This window comes from Pelophylax lessonae (assembly GCF_965119305.1).
Source record: "Pelophylax lessonae genome assembly, chromosome: 2".
In the NCBI taxonomy this organism is placed as follows: Eukaryota; Metazoa; Chordata; class Amphibia; order Anura; family Ranidae; genus Pelophylax; species Pelophylax lessonae.
Genome location: NC_138769.1, coordinates 17,123,282 through 17,146,463, shown reverse-complemented (window position 1 = coordinate 17,146,463; position 23,182 = coordinate 17,123,282). Strand labels below are relative to the sequence as shown.

Here is a 23,182-nt window from a genome sequence, read left to right as displayed (position 1 = left end):
GACTCCTCCAACAAGCGCAGAGATATCCTGTTTGACAAATTTGTGTACAGATATATATTTTATTGGTAAATATAGCTTGCTGTGTTATTTGATTTTATTCAATATTGTTTATTTATTTCCTTCCTTATATGTTTTATACTGCATATTTAAAGGGTAATAAGATTACAATCCCAGCTGTATAAACTATAGTAGATTTTTCTCTAAAAAGCGGATTTTGTTTTTATACATTTTTATTAATATCAGATTTAGTGCATTCCGTTTTGCATAGCTAATTCTCTCTCCGTCTGCAGTGGAGTGACTGTCGGCTGCGCCATTCACAGACAATTGTGGTCTGATTATATAGAACACTTACCTATGGTTTATGCTATACCTGGAGAAACAGTAATCTTGTTTTCATTTTACTTTATTTTTAGTTTCATTATTGAGCTAAATATCACATTGCATTTATCGTTTTTAAGTTTGTATTTTATGTAAAGTTATCCCTTTGTTACCTCAAGTTTGATCATTTATTGTGAATACAGGTCTTGTGAATAAATATTTTTATATATTCCATACTGTAGACTGTTTTCAATAAGATTAGTATATGCTTTTAATAAGAAATTAATCAATTAAAAAGAATTTGCTACATATTGATTTGTGGAAATAAGTGGAGATTCTCCTACCTCACAGATCTTTGCTTATTGACATAAATAGACAATGTTATATTCAGAGCAGTATAAATATTCTGACAATATATATATATATATATATATATATATATATATATATATATATATATATATATATATATATATATATCTATATAAATAACATACACAATAATAAATATAAACATATACGTCTTATATTATTTATATAGATTTATTATTATGTATGTTATATTATTAATAACATATACACACAAATGTGTAAAAAACAAACAAACACGGTTTGTAGACATTATAACCTTTAGTCAAACCAATGAATATGCATGTATTGGAATTTTTCTCCTTTCACTAAAGGCATGCAGCAGAATACATTTTGGCCTAAATTGATGAGGACATTTGTTTTAAGAATGGTATTATATTGGATGTGTTTTATAGCAGAAGGTAAAGTTAACCCCCCCCCTCCAAATTTTCAGTCTTTCGTTTATAATTTTTTCCCCATAAACAGAGCTTTCTTTTGGTGGTATTTGATCACCTGTGCGATTTTTATTATTTTTTGCGCTATAAACAAAAAAAGTGACAATTTTGAAAAAAAAATAAATAAATTTTGCAATAACTGTATTTTGATTGGTTTGCGCAAAAGTGATCGCGTCTACGAACTACGGGAAAGATTTATGTCATTTTTATTGTTTTTTCTACTAGTAATGGAGGCGATCTTTAATTTTTTACGGGACTGCGACATTGGGAGCCTAGGGGAGTGATTCTGTGGGGGGCTTGTTAAAATGACCATAGAAACATGTGATCCTATATAGAAGGATCACAGGCACTCTGATCATTTCAGGGAGAAGAACGATCAGCTGTGTTTACAACAGCTGGCCTTCCTCTCTCAGCGGGGAGCGATCGCGGGTGTCAGGCGGCAATCAAAGCCGCCTGACCCATGCATCGCCTTCCCCGCTGCAGAGTGGGGACGGGAGCGCGCACCCTAGCTTCCCACGCACGACCGACATATCTCTACGTCAGTTTGCGCAGGAGAGCTAACCAGCTGCAGTAAAAAGGCGGCGGGTGGTCGGAAAGTGGTTAAAGAAACGCAGTGCTGAATAGCAAAAAATGGTCTGGCCATAAGGGGGATAAAACTTTCCAGAGCTGAAGTGGTTAAAGCGGTAGTAAACGGCATGCAAGATAAAAGCATAATGTGCATCGCATACTAGCACATTATGAAATGCGAACCCCTCCCGCGCTGCACTGTCACTGCTAGCAGGCGCTTCCATCTTCACCCAGTCTTCCTTCCGGGTTCCCATCCTCCAGCCACCTGATTGGCTGCGCCGTCATCACTGCTGCACATGCATTATATTATATTATATTATATTATATTATATATATAAATAAATAAAAAAGGAAGGGCTCAGCAGCTTGCCCCATATCAGGTGGAGAAGACACCAATGTAGGCATGTGGAGTGGGGCAAGGGAGGGGACAACACTGCTTGGGATTTCCCACTGTCAGCTCACTACAGGAAGTTAGGAGCCCACTGGATTTCCCGCAGGATCAACAGGAATTTTTTAAAAGGGATAAAATGTGGTGAAGCGTGCGTCTTTTGCAGAGATATACCTGAAGCGGAACTATACTCACCTGTTCTCCAGCAATGTGATCCTCAGAGTTTCCTGCCGGCTGTCAACATCTTCAGCCTGGAAGCTTTCAGGTATCGATCCTCGGCTCTTTTATTTGGCTGGTCTGAGATGACATAACTTGCATGCAAATGCAGGAGTTCAGACATTCGGCCAAATTTCTACAGTGAAGACAGGCAGGTAAGTGAAGGTTAATGCAAAGACGACTAGGTATGTCTCTTCTGCATTAAAACTTTTGCCTGTCCATTTTTTAACCACTTCTCTCGCCCAGTCTATAGTAGAATGACGGCTGGCCAGGAGTTCCATTATCCCGACTGGACATCATATGACATCTATCAGGATAAGCCGCTCGTGCGCGCCCTCGGTGATCAGTAGTGTGGTGTGTCGCTCGGACACACCGCATCTCCGATCACAGTAAAGTGGTTAGGACATAGGCTCTTTACCATGTGATCAGCTGTGTCCAATCACAGCGTTACTAGAAAGTGCCCATTATTCACATTCTCTAATCACTGCTGACAAGGCATGAGTACAGGAGAGCTGATAAGCGGCTCTCCTGACAGGGTGGGTGATTATCAGTGCAGCCCCATCAGTGAAAATAAAACCACAAACAAGCACTTACTTACACTGAACAAAATTAAACGCAACACTTTTGTTTTTGACCCCATTTTTCATGAGCTGAACTCAAAGATCGAAGACTTTTTCTATGTACACAAAAGGCCGATTTCTCTCCAATATTGTTCACAAATCTGTCTAAATCTGTGTTAGTGATCACTTCTCCTTTGCTCAGATTATCCATCCACCTCACAGGTGTGGCGTATCAAGATGCTGATTGGACAGCATGATTATTGCACAGGTGTGCCTTAGGCTGGCCACAATAAAAGGCCACTCTAAATTCGCAGTTTTACTGTATTGGGGGGGGGGGGGGGGGGGTCCGAAAACCAGTCAGTATCTGGTGTGACCACCATTTGCCTCACGCAGGGCAACACATCTCCTTGGCATAGAGTTGGTCAGGTTGGTGATTGGTTCCTGTGGAATGTTGGTCCACTCCTCTTGAATGGCTGTGCGAAGTTGCTGGATATAGGCAGGACCTGGAACACGCTGTCGTATACGCTGATCCAGAGCATCCCAAGCATGCACAATGGGTGACATGTCAAGTGAGTATGCTGGCCATGCAAGAACTGGGATGTTTTCAGCGTAGTAGTCAGTGTAGTGTGGTGTAGTGGGCAGGTGTAGTGTATTGGGCAGTGTAGTGGTTAGTGTAGTGCAGGGGTCTCCAAACTACAGCCCTCCAGTTGTTCAGGAACTACAATTCCCATCATGCCTAGTCCTGTCTGTGAATGTCAGAGTTTTACAATGCCTCATGGGATGTGTAGTTCCACAACAGCTGGAGGGCCGTAGTTTGAGGATCCCTGGTGTAGTGTAATGGATAGTGTAGTGTAGTGGACAGTGTAGTGTAATGGTCAGTTTAGTGTACTACTACACTTCACTGACCAGCCTGAACAGTGTAGTGTAAGGGACAGTTTAGTGTACTGTAGTGGACATTTAGTGGTCAGTGTAGTGTACTACTACACCTACCACTACAGTACACTACACTGACAACTACACTGTTCAGGCTGGTCAGTGTAGTGTAGTGGTCAGTGTAGTATACTACTACACTAACACTACACTACTACACTGACCAGCCTGAACAGTGCAGTGGTCAGTGTAGTGTAATGGATAGTGTAGTGGACAGTAGAGTATAGTGGACAGTGTAGTGTACTACTACACTGCCACTACACTACACTGACCAGCCTGAACAGTGTAGTGTAGTGGACAGGTATGTCAGTGTAGTGGTCAGTTTAGGAATCGGGTAGGTCAGTGTAGGAATCGGGTAGGTTAGTGAAATGGACAGGTAGGTCAGTGTAGGAATCATGTATGCAAGTGTAGTGGTCAGTGTAGGAATCAGGCTGGTCAGTAATATTGCAGGAAGGTACTCAGGGAGTGCTAAAAGTCCGCAGGTTGGGGGGGCGCAAATTACTTGCCTTGCCCCAGGCGCTGACAACCCACACTATGCCACTGCTTATGCCTGACCATACCACAACCCCTCCACCACCCTGGGCCACTTCATCCACAATGCTGACATCAGCAAACCGCTCACCGAAGACGCCATAAACGCTGTCTGCCATCTGCCCTGTACAGTAAAAACCGGGATTCATCCGTGAAGAGAACGTGCAAGACGTCATCCAATGTGAGTATTTGGTCACTCAAGTCGGTTATGACAACGACTGAGACAAAAGCAGATGAGCCGCTCAGGTGAGAATCTATAATCAGGTGCAGGTCAGAGCCGTAGTCTCCAGCAATATCTTCAAACACAAAGTGATGACCGCACACCGAAGTGAACATGTGAAGTTTATTCACCACTGTAGAGCCAAAACTGGACATCAAAACATTGCGGACAAGGACAAAAGGTTGACGCGTTTCCTGAGTTTACACTCGCTTACTCATAACGAACTGCAGTCAGGTGGAGACCCCAATGAGGATGACGAGCATGCAGATGAGCTTCACTGAGACGGTTTCTGACAGTTTGTGCAGACATTTTTTGGTTATGCAAACTGATTGTTGCAGCAGCTGTCCGGGTGGCCGGTCTCAGACCATCTTGGAGGTGAAGATGCTGGATGTGGAGGTCCTGGGCTGGTGTGGTTACACGTGGTCTGCGGTTGTAAGGCGGGTTGGATGTACTGCCAAATTCTCTGAAACGACTTTGGAGACGGCTTATGGTAGAGAAATGAACATTCAATTCACGGACAACAGCTCTGGTGGACATTCCTGCAGTCAGCATGTCAATTGCACGTTCCCTCAAAACTTGCGACATCTGTGGCATTGTGCTGTGGGATAAAACTGGACATTTTAGAGTGGCCTTTTTTTGTGGACAGCCTAAGGCCCACCGGTGCAATAATCATGCTGTCCAATCAGCATCTTGATATGTCACACCTGTGAGGTGGATGGATTATCTCGGCAAAGGAGAAGTGATCACCAACACAGATTTGGGAATATTTGAGAGAAATCGGCCTTTTGTGTACATAGAAGAAAAAAAAAAGTCTTACATCTTTGAGTTCAGCTCATGAAAAATAGGGGCAAAAACAAAAGTGTTGCGTTTATAATTTTGTTCAGTGTAGTTACAAAATTTTATGACAAAAGAAAATGCACTAGGTCAGTGATGGCGAACCTTGGCGGCACCCCAGAGGTTTTGGAACTTAATTTCCCATGATACTCATGCACACCGAGGTATAGTTGAGCATCATGTGAAATGTAGTTCCAAAACATCTGGGGTGCCAGGGTTCGCCATCAATGCACTAGGTGTTTGCGCCTCCTTTCTTTCTTTTTTATGCACTTCTGATTAGAGTTTCCCGCTTGAGAGCAGCACACCTATTTTTCCCATTGGAGTGAGCGCTTGGGTGATATAGCCATTTGGACAACCAAAAGAAAGCTCTATTTGTGTGAAAAAATGATAACCATTTCATGGGTAAAGTGTGGCATGTCCGCGCACCTGTCATTTGAAGTGTGATAGTGCTGAAAATTGGCCTGGGCAGGAGGCGGGCAGTGGGGCAGGAGGCGGGCGAAGTGGCCAGTATTGAAGTGGGTAATAAAGGGACACTTCATAGGTTCTCTAGATTTTTCTCACACACACATTTAATGAAAGGTACCATTTAAATAGGAATCCATCCCCCCCCCCCAGTTTTAATTTTCCCCACCTTACCGGGTATTGAGGGTTCTTATCAGAAAGCATCCTCACCTGCACAGTGAATCCAGCCTTCTCCTGCCACAATCTGCTGCCACATACCGGCTTCCTTGCCGCCTTCTTTCCTTCCTAAGTCACTGGTAACCGGCTGTCTTTTCCAAGTCCTTGCAGCCGGCTCCCCAGTGACATGCTGCCAGGTCTGCCCTCTGTCTTGTCCTGCAGCATCGTGGGATATGTGACGGGGATATCCCAGGAGGCTGCAGGAGCAGACAGGCCAGTGCTACCTGGGTAAGAATGGAATCGGGGATGGGGCATGAGTAACACAGGGAATAAAAGTTACATTCTAGAGTGAGGGTCCCCTTTAATTTCAATCATTTTACCTCATTCCAAAGAAGCTGGTCTTCCTCTCCGAGGTCGCTGAGTTTGGTCTGGCCAAACTCAGCTTACCCAGTCCAGGCCTCTCCTTGCTGGAGAAAAACAAGCAATTGCAATTAAAACACTTGAAGACCAGGCCTTTTCGAACACTTTATGTTTACAAGTTTTAAAACATATTTTTTTGCTAGAAAATTACTTATAACCCCCAAACATTATATATTTTTTAGCAGAGACCCCACAGAATAAAAAAAAAAAAAAAAAATGCAACAATCGCCATTTTATGTCACATGGTATTTGCATAGCAGTTTTTGAACACACAATTTTGGGAAGAAAAAACACACTTACATAAATGTTTATATATATATATATATATATATATATATATATAATCTCAAACATGTCATGCTTTAAAATTGCACACACCTATGGAATGGCGACAAACTATGGTACTTAAAAATCTCCATAGGCAGCTGAAGGTTGGCTCACTAGACTTGGGAGAGCCTGATGAGATGCCCATCCCCTACACAGGTTGGTTCCTGGCTGTTCTGGGCCACTGATTACATACATGACATAAATCGGGTTCTAGGATAGACTTTGTGTTTGGGAATACCCCTGCATTGTCAGCAGTGCAGGAGGTCTCCTACTTACCCGCAGGGCTCTCATATCATGCCCCACGGGCCATCAAACTGAGATGATCAAGTAAAAGTGAACATACTTGATGACGCTTGGCTACCAAGTGGTTGCAGGACCCTAAGGTTGATGAAATGGTCTCTCCTAAATTGAGGCAATTCTGGGAACTCAATGAAGGTACAGCCGCAACCCATATGGTCTGGGAAGCCTTGAAGGCCAATGAGAGAGGCAAATAGATCTCTGCTATTAAGGCAGTGCGTGCCGAGGTTTCACACCAGGTCCAGCAGTTAGAGGATTCATAACTCAAAGCGGCGGAGAACTGCTTCTCCTGCTCCGGATCTCAAGGCAGTGGCCGGAAGCGGAAGGATCTTTGAGTTTGGAGACAACAGCAAACTCCTAGCAAATTTAACAACCGAACCCAAACTGCAAACGGTGGTGTCTGATATCCGCTCCTCGGATGGCCGTACAATTACAGACCCTGACCTTATACGGAGCGAATTCAGCACCTTTTACGAACAGCTATATGGAACAGGCCCTGACTGCTCACCTGAGGGGCTTGGAAATTATCTGAGGGACTTACAACTACCCACACTCGCTGCAGAGGAGGCTGAGTTGCTAGCCAAAGACTTTAGTGTGGAGGAGATTGAAGTGGCGATCCACTTATTCACTGGCAGTAAAACACCGGGACCAGACGGTCTGCCCAGGGAGTGGTACAGGATGCATGCAGCCCTGATTGCACCTAAGCTCCTGCAAGTTTATAATGATTGTAAAAAGAGTGGAAGTCTGTCCCCCTCCATGCAGCAGGCCCACATCGTTCTTATTCCGAAGGCCGGCAAAGATAAATCTCAGTGTGCCTCATATAGGCCAATTTCTCTTTTGAACTATATCTTCAAGATACTGACAAAAATACTGACAACCAGGCTACGATCGATCCTCCCATCACTGATCAAACCAATTTTATGCAGGGGAAATCGACGGATACTTACCATCATAGGGTCTTCACGCATATACAAATGCCTGCTGCTAACACATGCACTAACTAGGGCAGTGATGGTGAACCTTGGCACCCCAGATGTTTTGGAACTACATTTCCCATGATGCTCCACTACACTGCAGAGTGAATGAGCATCATGGGAAATGTAGTTCCAAAACAACTGGGGTGCCAAGGTTCGCCATCACTGCACTAGGGTGTTAGTGGCATTGGACATTGAAAAGGCATTCGATTTGGTGGCCTTGCCATACATGTCGTCGGTTCATGGGATTTGGTGCCCAATTCCGTAATTGGATAGATACTCTTTATAAATGCCCAACTGCCCAGATTAAATTAGGTGGTGCCCTGTCGCCCCCCTTCCCTATTAGAAGGGGTACAAGACAAGGCTGCCCGCTATCACCGGCTCTATTTGCCTTGGTAATGGAACCGCTTGCCACGCCCTTAGGAGAGTGGATGGAAGTAAGGGTATTAGAGTGGGTTCCATTGATGGAAAACTGGCCCTATACGCAGACGACTTTATCCTTTTCCAAAATCTTTATTTTTTTTTTTCTTTTTGACACTGTACCTTTAATTAATTTATTTTTTATCGCTTTTATTCCCACAAGAACTTCAAACATCCCCTGTGAAAGAAATAAGGCATGACGGGTTCCCTTTATGGAGACATCTATGGTGTAGGAGACCCCAGATCTCTACCCTGAAAAGCCTAAGAAAAAAAAAATACAGGCATACCCCACTTTTAAGTACACAATGGGACCAGAGCATGTATGTAAAATGAAAATGTACTTAAAGCGGAGTTCCAGCCATTTGCTCACCTGTCCAACGGTCCAGCGATGCGGCCGCACGAAGCCTCAATCCTCTCCCTCGGCGCCGGCATCACTGCTGTGGGCACCCGGCTGTTACAGTTTGGGGTTTCACAGCCGGGTACCCACTGCGCATGCGCGAGTCGCGCTGCGCGCCGTGATTGGCCGGCAATCTTCTGGGACCTCTGACGTGTCCCAGAAGATTGCAGGGAGGGAGGGTGAGAGGAGAACTTCCGCTCAGGGCGCCGCGGCGCTCCGAGCGGAAGTGGGAGCGGGTACCTGTCAAAACTAGGTACCCGCTCCCCCCCCCCCCAAAAATGACATGCCAAATGTGGCATGTCGGGGGGTCAGGACACCCTAAAGCGGAAGTTCCACTTTTGGGTGGAACTCCGCTTTAAAGTGAAGCAATACCTTTTTTCACTTCTCAATGCATGTAAATACACAAGAAATGTTGGTCAGCTTGACATGGCACTGCTCCCAAACCATAAGTGATAAGGACACCAAACTTGGGGAGCATGTTAAGGTGACCCAGGACTATGACATGGTAGATAATCTAGGCAAGCTGGCCGGCCACATATGTGTAGTCCTGGGTCCCCTCTTGGTGCTCCCTAAGTTTGGTGTCCCTGTGACTTATGGTTTGGGAACAGTGCCATGTCAAGCTGACCAAGATTTCCCATAGATGCCAATGTTAGACAAGGAGCAGTGCCGTGTCAAGCTGACCAGGGTTTCCCATAGATGACAATGTTAGACAAGGAGCAGTGCCATGCCAAGCTGACCAGGATTTCCCATAGACCCCAATGTTAGACAAGGAGCAGTGCCGTGTCAAGCTGACCAGGGTTTCCCATAGATGACAATGTTAGACAAGGAGCAGTGCCGTGTCAAGCTGACCAGGGTTTCCCATAGACCCCAATGTTAGACAAGGAGAAGTGCTTTGTCAAGCTGACCAAGATTTCCCATAGATGCCAATGTTAGACAGGGAGCAGTGCCACATCAAGCTGACCAAAATTTCCAATAGACGCCAATGTTAGACAGGGAGTAGTGCCATGTTAAGCTGACCAAGATTTCCCACAGACGCCAATGTTAGACAGGCAGCAGTGCCATGTCAAACTGGCCAAGATTTCCCACAGACGCCAATGTTAGGCAGGCAGCAGTGCCATGTCAAACTGGCCAAGATTTCTCAGCAATGTTGAAAACCAGGAGTAGTGCCATGTCAAGCTGACCAAGCTGCGTTCGTACTCGCGAGTGTACGCAAAAGTCAGTGTACGCAAAATGGGGTATGCCTGTAAATATTCTTGGCTTTCCAGAAACAAAAAAAAAAGTCAGTGTTTACATCTGCCAGAACCGGTCATGACGTCGCTTCTGACCTCCCAGGAGCATAGAGATGCCCATCTATTTCATGGCCGGCTGTGTGCTAAGGTGGCAGAATCACCGGATAACGGGCTCTCTGATCAAACAGGAGAGCCCAGAGAGGCGCTGATGGAAGCAGGAGGGGGAGGTCCCCACACACTGTCACGGAAAGCCATCCAGCGGCTAATCAGCTGCTAGGATGGCTTTTACAAAAAAATAAAATGGAATCGCTAGCTGGAAAAAAACAAAACAAAGAAAAGAAAAAAAAAAAAAAAAACACAAAAGGCTACCATCCCCCCCCCCCCCAACCTTATGTCCCAGAAGTCTGTAGGGACTTACGTCTGTGGGGTGGCCAGTCCCACTCGGTTGCCATCTTGCATCCGCACGGTTAACTGGGACTGCCGATTGCTGACTGAACTTCTACTCATTGTTCCTGGTAAGAGACAGAAAACATTTGGCAGATTATCGGTTTATAAATCACCGACCATCCAATCACTGACCGTTCTATGTTCCAGGCAGACGATATGTGGGGGCCCGGATGTGGAGGGGCCCCTATGTACACCATTCATAGACTATCAATGTATATTATATGTGTCCCGGGTCCAGCACTGCGCTCACCTCCACATGGTTATTTCATGAGGAAAGCTTGGTCATGTGACCTGTCACAGTCAGGTGACCACACCCCTTTCATAATGTGCTAGAATGTGATGCGCCAGCCCCCCCCCCCCTCCCTTCCCCCATGCCAAGGTTTAATACCACCTTAATAGACAGGTAAGAAGGTGAATTTATCTGACAATTTTATTTAAAACCTATAAATGATTCCGATGAATGTTCTCCACCATCCCAGCATAATATTCCCCCAAAATCTGCTCGTTACATCCAATTCTCTTTCCTCCTCTCAGTGAAATGGTGAGAACATCTACAGATTGGAAACACAACCAGCCCCCCCCCCCCCCAATCCTTCCACAGATCTCCCCTTAGCAACCAGCCCCCATCCATCCACAGCTCTCCCCTTAGTAACCAGCCCCCATCCATCCACAGCTCTCCCCTTAGCAACCAGCCCCCGTCCTGCCACAGCTTTCCCCTTAGCAACCAGCCCCCGTCCTGCCACAGCTTTCCCCTTAGCAACCAGCACCCATTCATCCACAGCTCTCCCCTTAGCAACCAGTCCCCATCCATCCACAGCTCTCCCCTTAGCAACCAGCCTCCATCCATTCACAGCTCTCCCCTTAGCAACCAGCCTCCATCCATTCACAGCTCTACCCTTAGCAACCAGCCTCCATCCATTCACAGCTCTCCCCTTAGCAACCAGTCCTCATCCTTCCACAGTTCTTCCCTTAGCAACCAGTCCTCATCCATCCACAGCTCTCCCCTTAGCAACCAGCCCCCGTCCTGCCACAGCTTTCCCCTTAGCAACCAGCACCCATTCATCCACAGCTCTCCCCTTAGCAACCAGTCCCCATCCATCCACAGCTCTCCCCTTAGCAACCAGCCTCCATCCATTCACAGCTCTCCCCTTAGCAACCAGCCCCCGTCCTTCCACAGCTCTCCCCTTAGCAACCAGCCCCCGTCCTTCCACAGCTCTCCCCTTAGCAACCAGCCCCCATCCATCCACAGCTCTCCCCTTAGCAACCAGCCCCCATCCTTCCACAGCTCTCCCCTTAGCAACCAGCCCCGTCCTTCCACAGCTTTCCCCTTAGCAACCAGCACCCATTCATCCACAGCTCTCCCCTTAGCAACCAGTCCCCATCCATCCACAGCTCTCCCCTTAGCAACCAGCCCCCATCCATCCACAGCTCTCCCCTTAGCAACCAGCCTCCATCCATTCACAGCTCTCCCCTTAGCAACCAGCCTCCATCCATTCACAGCTCTACCCTTAGCAACCAGCCTCCATCCATTCACAGTTCTTCCCTTAGCAACCAGTCCTCATCCATCCACAGCTCTCCCCTTAGCAACCAGCTTCCATCCATTCACAGCTCTCCCCTTGGCAACCAGACCCCATCTATCCACAGCTCTCCCCTTAGCAACCAGCCCCCATCCATCCACAGCTCTCCCCTTAGCAACCAGCCCTCATCCATCCATCCATGTACAGCTCACCCCTTAGCAACAGTCTTGGGATGTGTGCTGTAATGCCCCCCCCCCCCCCCAAGTCTACATCGAGGATTGCAGGGAGGTGATCTCAAGCATGGAGAGGAGTAGATGTACTCAGCTCAGCTCAGCTCAGCTCTGCACGATGTCTCCGCCCCCTCCGCCCATGCCCCTCCCATCCTGGCTCCAAACTCACCAGTCGCTCTCCGCCCCCTAACATAGGTGAGAATTTAAACGCAGCGCCGTTACCTCCCCCAAGCCGGGCCCCTCCCACTACTCCTCCCAGTGCCCAGGTGTTCTGACAACAGCTAAAGACACGCCCCCTCTAGTCATGCAGCATGAGACTCTCACAGGCCCCCCGTCCAATCTGAAATGGCAGTGGGCGGGGGAACTGGTACACCTAGACCTCCGCGCAGCAAATGATCTGCTCGCAAAGCAGAAAAGCTTGTCACGTGGTGTAATAAAAGTGCAGCGATAGGTGGCGCCATGTTGGTACTCCCGGAAGTAGGCGAGCCAAGGATCTGGGGAGAGTAAAGATGGCGGATGAAGATGAAGATCAGACGGTGAGATGATAATATGGAATGAATTGATGGGACTCCGGCCAGGAATAGTTTTTTTTGCTGTGTGAGAGAGTCCCTGATCAATGTGGAGGTGACCGGACTGAGGTCACATGGGCTTTGTATACCCAGAATAAAGCAGGCTCAGTTCTGCCCTTAATGTTTTCTTGCAGACCCCCCAGTCCAGGCATAGCATTCGTGTTCATCTCACTTCCAGTAAGCCCAGGGTGTCACAGCTCCGCCCCATCTCACTTCCAGTAATCCCAGGGTGTCACAGCTCTGCCCCATCTCACTTCCAGTTATCCCAGGGTGTCACAGCTCCGCCCCCATCTCACTTCCAGTAATCCCAGGGTGTCACAGCTCCGCCCCTATCTCACTTCCAGTAACCCCAGGGTGTCACAGCTCCGCCCCCATCTCACTTCCAGTAATCCCAGGGTGTCACAGCTCCGCCCCTATCTCACTTCCAGTAATCCCAGGTTGTTACAGCTCCGCCCCCATCTCACTTCCAGTAAGCCCAAGGTGTCACAGCTCCGCCCCCATCTCTCTTCCAGTAAGCCCAGGGTGTCACAGCTCCGCCCCATCTCTCTCCCAGTAAGCCCAGGGTGTCACAGCTCCGCCCCCATCTCACTTCCAGTAATCCCAGGGTGTCACAGCTCCGCCCCTATCTCACTTCCAGTAATCCCAGGTTGTTACAGCTCCGCCCCCATCTCACTTCCAGTAAGCCCAAGGTGTCACAGCCCCGCCCCCATCTCTCTTCCAGTAAGCCCAGGGTGTCACAGCTCCGCCCCCATCTCTCTCCCAGTAAGCCCAGGGTGTCACAGCTCCGCCCCCATCTCTCTTCCAGTAATCCCAGGGTGTCACAGCCCTGCCCCCATCTCTCTTCCAGTAAGCCCAAGGTGTCACAGCTCCGCCCCCATCTCTCTTCCAGTAATCCCAGGGTGTCACAGCCCTGCCCCCATCTCTCTTCCAGTAAGCCCAGGGTGTCACAGCTCCGCCCCATCTCTCTTCCAGTAAGCCCAGGGTGTCACAGCCCCGCCCCCATCTCTCTTCCAGTAAGCCCAGGGTGTCACAGCTCCGCCCCCATCTCACTTCCAGTAAGCCCAGGGTGTCACAGCTCCGCCCCATCTCACTTCCAGTAAGCCCAGGGTGTCACAGCTCCGCCCCATCTCACTTCCTGTAAACCCATGGTGTCACAGCTCCGCCCCATCTCACTTCCAGTAATCCCAGGGTGTCACAGCTCCGCCCCATCTCACTTTTCCTAACCCCAGGGTGTCACAGCTCTGCCCCATCTCACTTTTCCTAACCCCAGGGTGTCACAGCTCCGCCCCCATCTCTCTTCCAGTAATCCCAGGGTGTCACAGCCCTGCCCCCATCTCACTTCCAGTAAGCCCAGGGTGTCACAGCCCTGCCCCCATCTCACTTCCAGTAAGCCCAGGGTGTCACAGCTCCGCCCCCATCTCACTTCCAGTAAGCCCAGGGTGTCACAGCCCTGCCCCCATCTCACTTCCAGTAAGCCCAGGGTGTCACAGCTCCGCCCCATCTCACTTCCAGTAAGCCCAAGGTGTCACAGCTCCGCCCCCATCTCACTTCCTGTAATCCCAGGGTGTCACAGCTCCGACCCCATCTCACTTCCTGTAATCCCAGGGTGTCACAGCTCCGACCCCATCTCACTTCCAGTAATCCCAGGTTGTTACAGCTCCGCCCCCATCTCACTTCCAGTAAGCCCAGGTTGTCACAGCTCCGCCCCCATCTCACTTCCAGTAAGCCCAGGGTGTCACAGCTCCGCCCCCATCTCACTTCCAGTAAGCCCAGGGTGTCACAGCCCCGCCCCCATCTCACTTCCAGTAAGCCCAGGGTGTCACAGCTCCGCCCCCATCTCACTTCCACTAATCCCAGGTTGTTACAGCTCCGCCCCCATCTCACTTCCAGTAAGCCCAAGGTGTCACAGCTCCGCCCCCATCTCACTTCCAGTAAGCCCAGGGTGTCACAGCTCCGACCCCATCTCACTTCCTGTAATCCCAGGGTGTCACAGCTCCGACCCCATCTCACTTCCTGTAATCCCAGGGTGTCACAGCTCCGCCCCCATCTCACTTCCAGTAAGCCCAGGGTGTCACAGCTCCGACCCCATCTCACTTACAGTAATCCCAGGGTGTCACAGCTCCGCCCCATCTCACTTTTCCTAACCCCAGGGTGTCACAGCTCCGCCCCATCTCACTTTTCCTAACCCCAGGGTGTCACAGCTCCGCCCCATCTCACTTTTCCTAACCCCAGGGTGTCACAGCTCCGCCCCATCTCACTTACAGTAAGCCCAGGGTGTCACAGCTCCGCCCCCATCTCACTTCCAGTAAGCCCAGGGTGTCACAGCTCCGACCCCATCTCACTTTTCCTAACCCCAGGGTGTCACAGCTCCGCCCCCATCTCACTTCCAGTAAACCCAGGGTGTCACAGCTCCGACCATATCTCACTTCCAGTAATCCCAGGTTGTCACAGCTCTGCCCCCATCTCACTTCCTTTAAGCCCAGGGTGTCACAGCTCCGCCCCATCTCACTTCCTGTAAGCCCAAGGTGTCACAGCTCCACCCCCATCTCACTTCCTGTAAGCCCAGGGTGTCACAGCTCCGCCCCCATCTCACTTCCTGTAAGCCCAAGGTGTCACAGCTCCGCCTCCATCTCACTTCCAGTAAGCCCAGGGTGTCACAGCTCCGCCCCCATCTCACTTCCTGTAAGCCCAGGGTGTCACAGCTCCGCCCCCATCTCACTTCCTGTAAGCCCAGGGTGTCACAGCTCCGCCCCCCCATGGAAGGCTGCTGAGAGTGGTGTCTTGTCATTATCCCTCCCCTGGTGAGTGCGGCTAGTGACACACACATCCCTTTATATGAATTACAGAACATTTCTCAACACCCAGAAATACACGGCGCCATTTTTACCCTTTCTATTCCGGAGTGGTTTCTAAATTTTTTAGCGACAATGTTTAAAAAATAATAATTTTAGGCCCGGTATTGAAGGGGAAAACGAAACCCCAAATGCGGTAGAAAAGGCGTGCAATGTGTGGGGTTCTCCCTTTCAAAAAGCTGCTTGAGTTACTTGCCGCAGTAGGGCGGTCTAATTAACCCCTTGCCGACCAGCCGCGGCGGGCTCCCACGAAATGCCGTACCCCTATGTCGCTTTGTGGGATCGATCGTGGGGGCGCATTCCCATTCCCCAGCGGGGAAGCTGATCTGCTGGGCCGGCGGCCGCGATCGCTCCTCGTGAAGAGTGAACAGGCGGTCTGCTGTTCTAAACACAACAGACCGTTGTTCTGTCAGCAATCAACACAGAGCTCCTGTGATCCTCCTGTTTCGGATCACAGATCACAGGTCCCTGTGGTCATTCCATAAGTCCATCTTCCTCACAGTGAGAAAACACTCCCTAGGCTCACATTTAACCCTTTGATCATCTCTGGTGTTAACCCCTTCCCTGCCAGTGTCATTATTACAGTGACAGTGCATATTTATAGCACTGATTACTGTAGTAATGTCACTGGTCCCCCCAAAAGTGTCAAAAATGTCAGTTAGGGGTCCGATCTTTCCGCCGCAATGTTGCAGTCCTGCTAAAAATCGCAAATCGCCGCCATTACTAGTAAAAAATTAAAAAAAAATGACATAAATCTTTCCCCGTAGTTTGTAGGCGCGATAACTTTTGTGCAAACCAATCAAAATACGCTTATTGCGATTTTTTTTTTTTTTTTTTTTTCCAAAAATATGTAACCAAAGACAAATTGGCCTAAAAGGATGAAAAAATTTGATTTTTACATTTTTTTTTTATTGGGGATGTTATATAGCGGAATGTGAATATATATATATAATATATTACACACACAGTTCAGTCCATAAATATTGGGACATGGACACAATTCTAATCTTTTTGGCTCTATACACCACCACAATGGATTTGAAATGAAACCCCTGTTTTTAACACGTACTGTTGGACAGGTCAATTCGGTTGTTCGCAGATTGGTCGGTAAGAAGAGTTTGGAAATCTTTTTGTCTTGTCATATGCATCGCCCTTCCAATGCTCCTTGCTGCAGAGACCAGTTACAGGTGTGGACAGTAACCAGTTGTTTTTGTTAAATCTTCCGGGACTGAGGAGGTAAGCTGAAGGTGTGTTAGTAGATCAGGGGCTCACATACACTTTAATTATCATTCTGCTTTTCCAGTTTGAGGAGGAGAACGAGGAAACGGCAGGAGGAGCGGAAGGAGGACTCGGCAGGCGGAAGAGGCTCTTCTCTAAGGAGTGTAAGTTGGTACTATTAGTGGGGATAAAGTGCTGATATAAAAAGCAGCGTTGTGTCTTCCTGTATTAATCCCAGAGATGTACATTGCGGTTTGCAAGTGCTTTACTGGGGATATGGCTGAAAATATCATAACCCCGGTACTTTTTCTTTTTTGCCTTCACCCAGCGGTTGGCTTTCTTATGAAAGCGGTCCAAGTGTCTCATTCACCTCTGGATCGCTTTCAAGAACGTCCCCGCCGCTCGCCAGTGTTTCTCAGGCTTACTATACTCACCAGCGCACCCAAGAAACGATCCGACGGTGCAGCCGGCTGGTCATAAAGGGGGGCAGAGACCAGATCTCAGGGACCACAGAACCCCAAATCACTGGTGTCAGTGAGATCAGGGTCCTCATGGGAGAATAGACCCCCCCCCCCCCCCAAATCATTGGTGTCAGTGAGATTGGGGCCCGAGGGGAGAATAGACCCCCCAAATCATTGGTGTCGGTGAGATTGGGGCCCCAGGGGAGAATAGACCCCCAAATCATTGGTGTCGGTGAGATTGGGGCCCCCAGATGAAAACAGCCCCACCCCAAATCATTGGTGTCAGTGAGATTGGGGCCCCAGGGGAGAATAGACCCCCAAATCATTTGTGTCGGTGAGATTGGGGCCCGAGGGGAGAATAGACCCCCCAAATCATTGGTGTCGGTGAGATTGGGGCCCCAGGGGAGAATAGACCCCCAAATCATTGGTGTCGGTGAGATTGGGGCCCCCAGATGAAAACAGCCCCACCCCAAATCATTGGTGTCAGTGAGATTGGGGCCCCAGGGGAGAATAGACCCCCAAATCATTGCGGTCGGTGAGATTGGAGCCCCAGGGGAGAATAGACCCCCAAATCATTGGTGTTAGTGAGATTGTGGCCCCCAGATGAAAATAGCCCCACCCCAAATCATTGGTGTCAGTGAGATTGTGGCCCCCAGATGAAAATAGCCCCACCCCAAATCATTGGTGTCAGTGAGATTGTGGCCCCCAGATGAAAATAGCCCCACCCCAAATCATTGGTGTCAGTGAGATTGGGGCCCCAGGGGAGAATAGACCCCCAAATCATTGGTGTTATTGGTATAGTGACCCCCAGGAAACAGTCCTTCAGATCATTGGTGTCAGTAAGATAGTGGCCCCCCAGGGGAGATGAGATCCTCAAATCCATTGTTGGTAGTGGAATTTTGGGCCCCCCGCTGATGAACACTGACAGTACTGGACATCGCTCCCCAGTGTCTCCTCTAATCATCATCTCTCTATGGTGCAGCAGTGCTGGAACTATCTCAGATGCGGATCAGTCTGCCCACCGAGTCATTCTATCCAGGATCCGTCCATTCAGGAAGGGGAATAGAAGTACTCTGGCTTTCTCAGGGACCCCGCAAGAGGGGACCTAGCAAAGGATCCTCCTAGGGGGGCCAATCTGAGCCCGGTGTGACACCAGAGGGAGGCTGGGGGGCCCAGGATCAGAGGGAGGCGGGGGGCCAGTGATTGACAAGCACTGCTCTAGTATACAGACCGAGAGTGGGATTGTATGAAAACACTTGTATATAGAGGGCTAAATACGTGATTTTATTTATTTTTTTAAACCGGGAGTAAAGTGCTGTAGCTGTAGGAACCAATACTAATGTCATTGATCATGTGCCTTACTTCTGTAAACTGAAATCTGATTGGTTGCTGTAGGTTAGTACCTTCAGCACATCATCACTTTATAGTGAGCCCAATGTGATCAATGTTGTGGTATTTACTGGGAGAGCCAATCACACGGTGTCACCCGTACTGACAGTCTGCTCTCTCCTGCAATGACACGGTGTCACCCGTCCTGACACTCTGCTCTCTCCTGCAATGACACTGTGTCACCCGTCCTGACGGTCTGCTCTCTCCTGCAATGACACGGTGTCACCCGTACTGACAGTCTGCTCTCTCCTGCAATGACACGGTGTCACCCGCCCTGACAGTCTGCTCTCTCCTGCAATGACACGGTGTCACCTGTACTGACAGTCTGCTCTCTCCTGCAATGACACGGTGTCACCCGCCCTGACAGTCTGCTCTCTCCTGCAATGACACGGTGTCACCTGTACTGACAGTCTGCTCTCTCCTGCAATGACACGGTGTCACCTGTACTGACAGTCTGCTCTCTCCTGCAATGACACGGTGTCACCCGCCCTGACAGTCTGCTCTCTCCTGCAATGACACGGTGTCACCTGTACTGACAGTCTGCTCTCTCCTGCAATGACACGGTGTCACCCGTACTGACAGTCTGCTCTCTCCTGCAATGACACGGTGTCACCCGTACTGACAGTCTGCTCTCTCCTGCAGTGCGCTGTATGATGTATGGATTCGGAGACGATCAGAACCCGTATACAGAGTCTGTGGATATTCTGGAGGATCTGGTGATAGAATTCCTCACTGAAATGGTCGGTATAAATCCTCTATAATATTGCTTGTCAGTGTACACATCACAGATCTTTACATACAAAATATTCATATATTGCAGCTTAGCAGTAAGGTGCAAGAAGACTGTAATTGTGGCAGGATCAACAGGTATTTCCTGTATTTTAGCCTGAAGAAAGAAAAGGAATTCTCCATAAGACTGAGATCTGCAGTATATTACATTATAGGTTGGGGTTTGGATATCTTCTACCCCTTCCCGCCTGGCCTATTGTAATGTGATAGCAGGAGCCCTATTATCCCTGGAGGACATCATATCACGTCTTCCTAGAATCATCTAACTGTGCCAGTACCATGTGAACTCTGTGGCCAATCACAGCAGATCACATGACCGTTGTACACCATGAAAGACTTTGTTACATGTCATTCATGTGTACTACTGTGATGAGCTCTGTGATTGGTCACAGTGATCACATGGTACAGAGTGAATCACAGCCCATCTCTACCATGTGATTAGCTGTGGCCAATCACCGGTTATCACAATAGTAAACACTGAATGTATAGTTTTCATACAGAAAATATAGTTGCTTATAACTGTAATTTGCTGCACCATATTTTGCACTAGGGCTGCGCATCTTCACTTACCTCGCGATTCGATGCGATTACAATTATTAGGGTCGTGATACGATTCGATTCCGCGATGCATCACGATTACTATGGGGACCCTTCTCTAAAGGGGGATCTATGGGGACCCTTCTCTAAAGGGGGATCTATGGGGACCCTTCTCTAAAGGGGGATCTATGGGGACCCTGCTCTAAAGGAGATCTATGGGGAGCCTGGGCCTGTCCTAAAGGGGATCCAGGGGAACTGAGCTCTAAAGGGGGATCTATGGGGACCCTGCTCTAAAGGGGGATCTATGGAATAGATCCCATTTAGAGCAGGCCAGCATCCCCAGAGATCCCCCTTTTAGTAGAGCAGGTCCCCCCATAGATCCCCCTTTAGTAGAGCAGGTCCCCTCATAGATCCCCCTTTAGTAGAGCAGGTCCCCTCATAGATCCCCCTTTAGAGCAGGCCACATCAGTTTAGAAGAGTTACCTGATGCTAGTTGTAGTACCGTAGGCCCTGGTAAGGAGGAATGCTGGGCTCTGTAGTCCCCCCTAGTTGTAGTATAACAGGCTCTGGTAAGGAGCCCAGCATTCCTCCTTACCAGGGCCTGTTATACTACAACTAGGGGGACTACAGAGCCCAGCATTACTCCTTACCAGGGCCTACTGTACTACAACTAGGGGGACTACAGAGCCCAGCATTCCTCCTTACCAGGGCCTACTGTACTAAAACTAGGGGCACTACAGAGCCCAGCATTCCTCCTTACCAGGGCCTGTTATACAACAACTAGGGGGACTACAGAGTCTGTAGTAGTCCCCCTAGTTGTAGTATAACAGGCCCTGGTAAGGAGGAATGCTGGGCTCTGTAGTGCCCCTAGTTGTATTATAGCAGGCCCTGGTAAGGAGGAATGCTGGGCTCTGTAGTGCCCCTAGTTGTATTATAGCAGGCCCTGGTAAGGAGAAATGCTGGGCCCTGTAGTGCCCTGACTTACCAGGAAGCAGAGCTGCAGCCAGTTGTGGATGAAGTAGCGGTAGGTGTATGGAGTAGGGCTTGGACAGGTCCCGGGTGATGAGCCTCATGTCGGGAATTTGGAGCTCAGACTAGTGCAGTGCACGGTACAGGCGGAAAGCAGGGCCTCCTCGCTCCCCTGCGGTCAACTCAGGCTGTCTGCCGAGAACCGCACCGCTACCAGAAGTGTACCGAGCTGGGAAGGCTTCGACTTCGGGCGGCCGGGCTGTCAGAGCGGGCGGTCGGGCAGCAGCGTGCTAAGTGGGCGTGCCGTGTGTATCCCGGGGCCAGAGAGAGCACTGATAGCTCCGCTCTCCTCCTCTCCCGTGCCGCGAGGAGGAGCTCCGTATCCCACAAGCCCGGCCAGCGCCGCCATGTCACTTCTGTCCCCGCCCCCGGAAGTGACATCATTAGGTAATCGATTATTCAACCACCCCGAATCGATGCAGAATCGCGAAGGCTCGCATCGCGATGCATCGATTCGGCGATTATATTCAGCAGCCCTATTTTGCACTCTCCAGTTTTAGTAAATCTCCCCCAGTGACATAAAATACTGAGCATCCGGCACTGTACATGAAAAATATATCTGATGACCGGTCCCCTTTAAGGCCATTTATTACATTTTATGAATGTTTTCTTGTGTCTTCAGCGGTCCTATAATAATGATTATTCTGCACTTCTTTCCCTAGGTACACAAAGCCATGTCCATCGGACGCCAGGGGCGGGTCCAGGTGGAGGATATTGTGTTTCTGATCCGGAAGGACCCGCGGAAGTTTGCCAGAGTGAAGGATCTGCTCACCATGAATGAGGAACTGAAACGCGCCAGAAAGGCGTTCGATGAGGCCAACTACGGTTCCTGAGCAACCATTATGGGGACTTCATCACATTTTGAACAGCGTGACCCCAGTGTGGGTTTTTTTTTTTTATGTAAATATAACTACAAGGAAAACCAATAAACTTTTTTTTTTTTTCTTTAAGTATGTCTTTTCAAGTAATTCAGTTAACATTTAATTAAAGCTGAAGTGTGCTTCTATTTGGTCTTCCTTGATTCCTCTCCATCATTCACCACTCCTGGACCTGAAGATTTTTTTATTATTTTTTTTTTTTTCCCCCCTTCATGACCAGGCCATTTTTGGCAATTCAGCACTGCATTACTTTAACCACTTCCATACCAGGCCTATTTCGGACTTGTACTTTGTGTTTACAAGTTAAAACCAGTATTTTTTCCTAGAAAACTACTTAGAACCCCCAAACATTATATATATATTTTTTAGCAAAGACTCTTGAGAATAAAATGGCGGTCATTGCAATATTTTTTGTCATGCGGTATTTGCGCAGCGGTCTTTAAAACGCCATTTTTTTGGGAAAAATTACATTTCACTGCATTTAAAAAATACTAAACAGTAAAGTTAGCCCATTTTTTTTGTATATTGTGAAAGATGATGTCATGCCGAGTAAATAGATACCCAACATGTTACGGTTTAAAATTGCGCCCCCCCCTGTGGGATGGCGACAAACTACGGTCAATAGAGATCTCAATAGGCGACATTTTAAATTTATTTAACGGTTACCAGTTTAGAGTTAGAGTGTAGCTCTTTTTTTTAAATTATTGCTCACGCTCTGGCGATCGCGGCGATACCTCACATGTGTGGTTTGAACAGCGATTTCATTCGCGGCTCGACTTCCGTATACGTTTTATTTTGTGCGCGAGCTAACGGTGATCGGGGCAGCTAATATTTTTTTAACTTTATTACAGTTTTTAAAAAAAAAAAAAAAATCTGATCACTTTTATTGCTGTCACAAGCAATGTACACATCCCTTGTGACAGCAATATGTGTGACAGGTACACTTTATGGAGGGATCGAGGGTCTAAAAGACCCCAAACCCCTCCACTACACTTCCCTGTATGCAAAACGCCGAAAACGGCGTTTTTGCATACAGCCGTTTTTCAAATTTGGCGCCGTTTTGCAGCACACTAACCCGGAAGTGACGTCATGGACGCCGCCTCCGGGTTACGTCATCGGAGACCCGATCTATGCCGTTTCCGCCATTCATCGGGACTCCATCCATCCATCCGGCTGGGTGCTCGGGGCTCCCGGTGGGACGGGAGCCCCGGTAAAAG

At 48.6% G+C, this 23,182-nt stretch overlaps 2 protein-coding genes across 3 annotated transcripts in view; one reads left to right on the top strand and one right to left on the bottom strand.

Annotated features, from left to right (window-relative positions):
* Positions 1-10,556, bottom strand: part of LOC309547827 (kinetochore protein NDC80 homolog) — a gene marked incomplete at its 5' end in the record, with an annotated part of 66,787 nt that extends 56,231 nt beyond the window's left edge. For both annotated transcript variants that reach the window (XM_082247829.1, XM_082247830.1), the window contains 2 exons: positions 6,366-6,452; positions 10,468-10,556. In XM_082247829.1, the coding sequence (XP_082103955.1) occupies positions 6,366-6,452; positions 10,468-10,556 (176 nt within the window). The remainder of the gene's footprint in view (positions 1-6,365; positions 6,453-10,467) is intronic.
* Positions 10,557-12,667: 2,111 nt separating this feature from the next.
* Positions 12,668-21,934, top strand: LOC309545545 (transcription initiation factor TFIID subunit 13). The gene is made up of 4 exons (XM_082244758.1): positions 12,668-12,779; positions 16,968-17,046; positions 19,375-19,472; positions 21,750-21,934. The coding sequence occupies exons 1-4, from the start codon at positions 12,753-12,755 to the stop codon at positions 21,918-21,920; spliced, it is 375 nt and encodes a 124-aa protein (XP_082100884.1). The 5' UTR covers positions 12,668-12,752; the 3' UTR covers positions 21,921-21,934.
* The last annotated feature ends 1,248 nt before the right edge of the window (positions 21,935-23,182 follow it).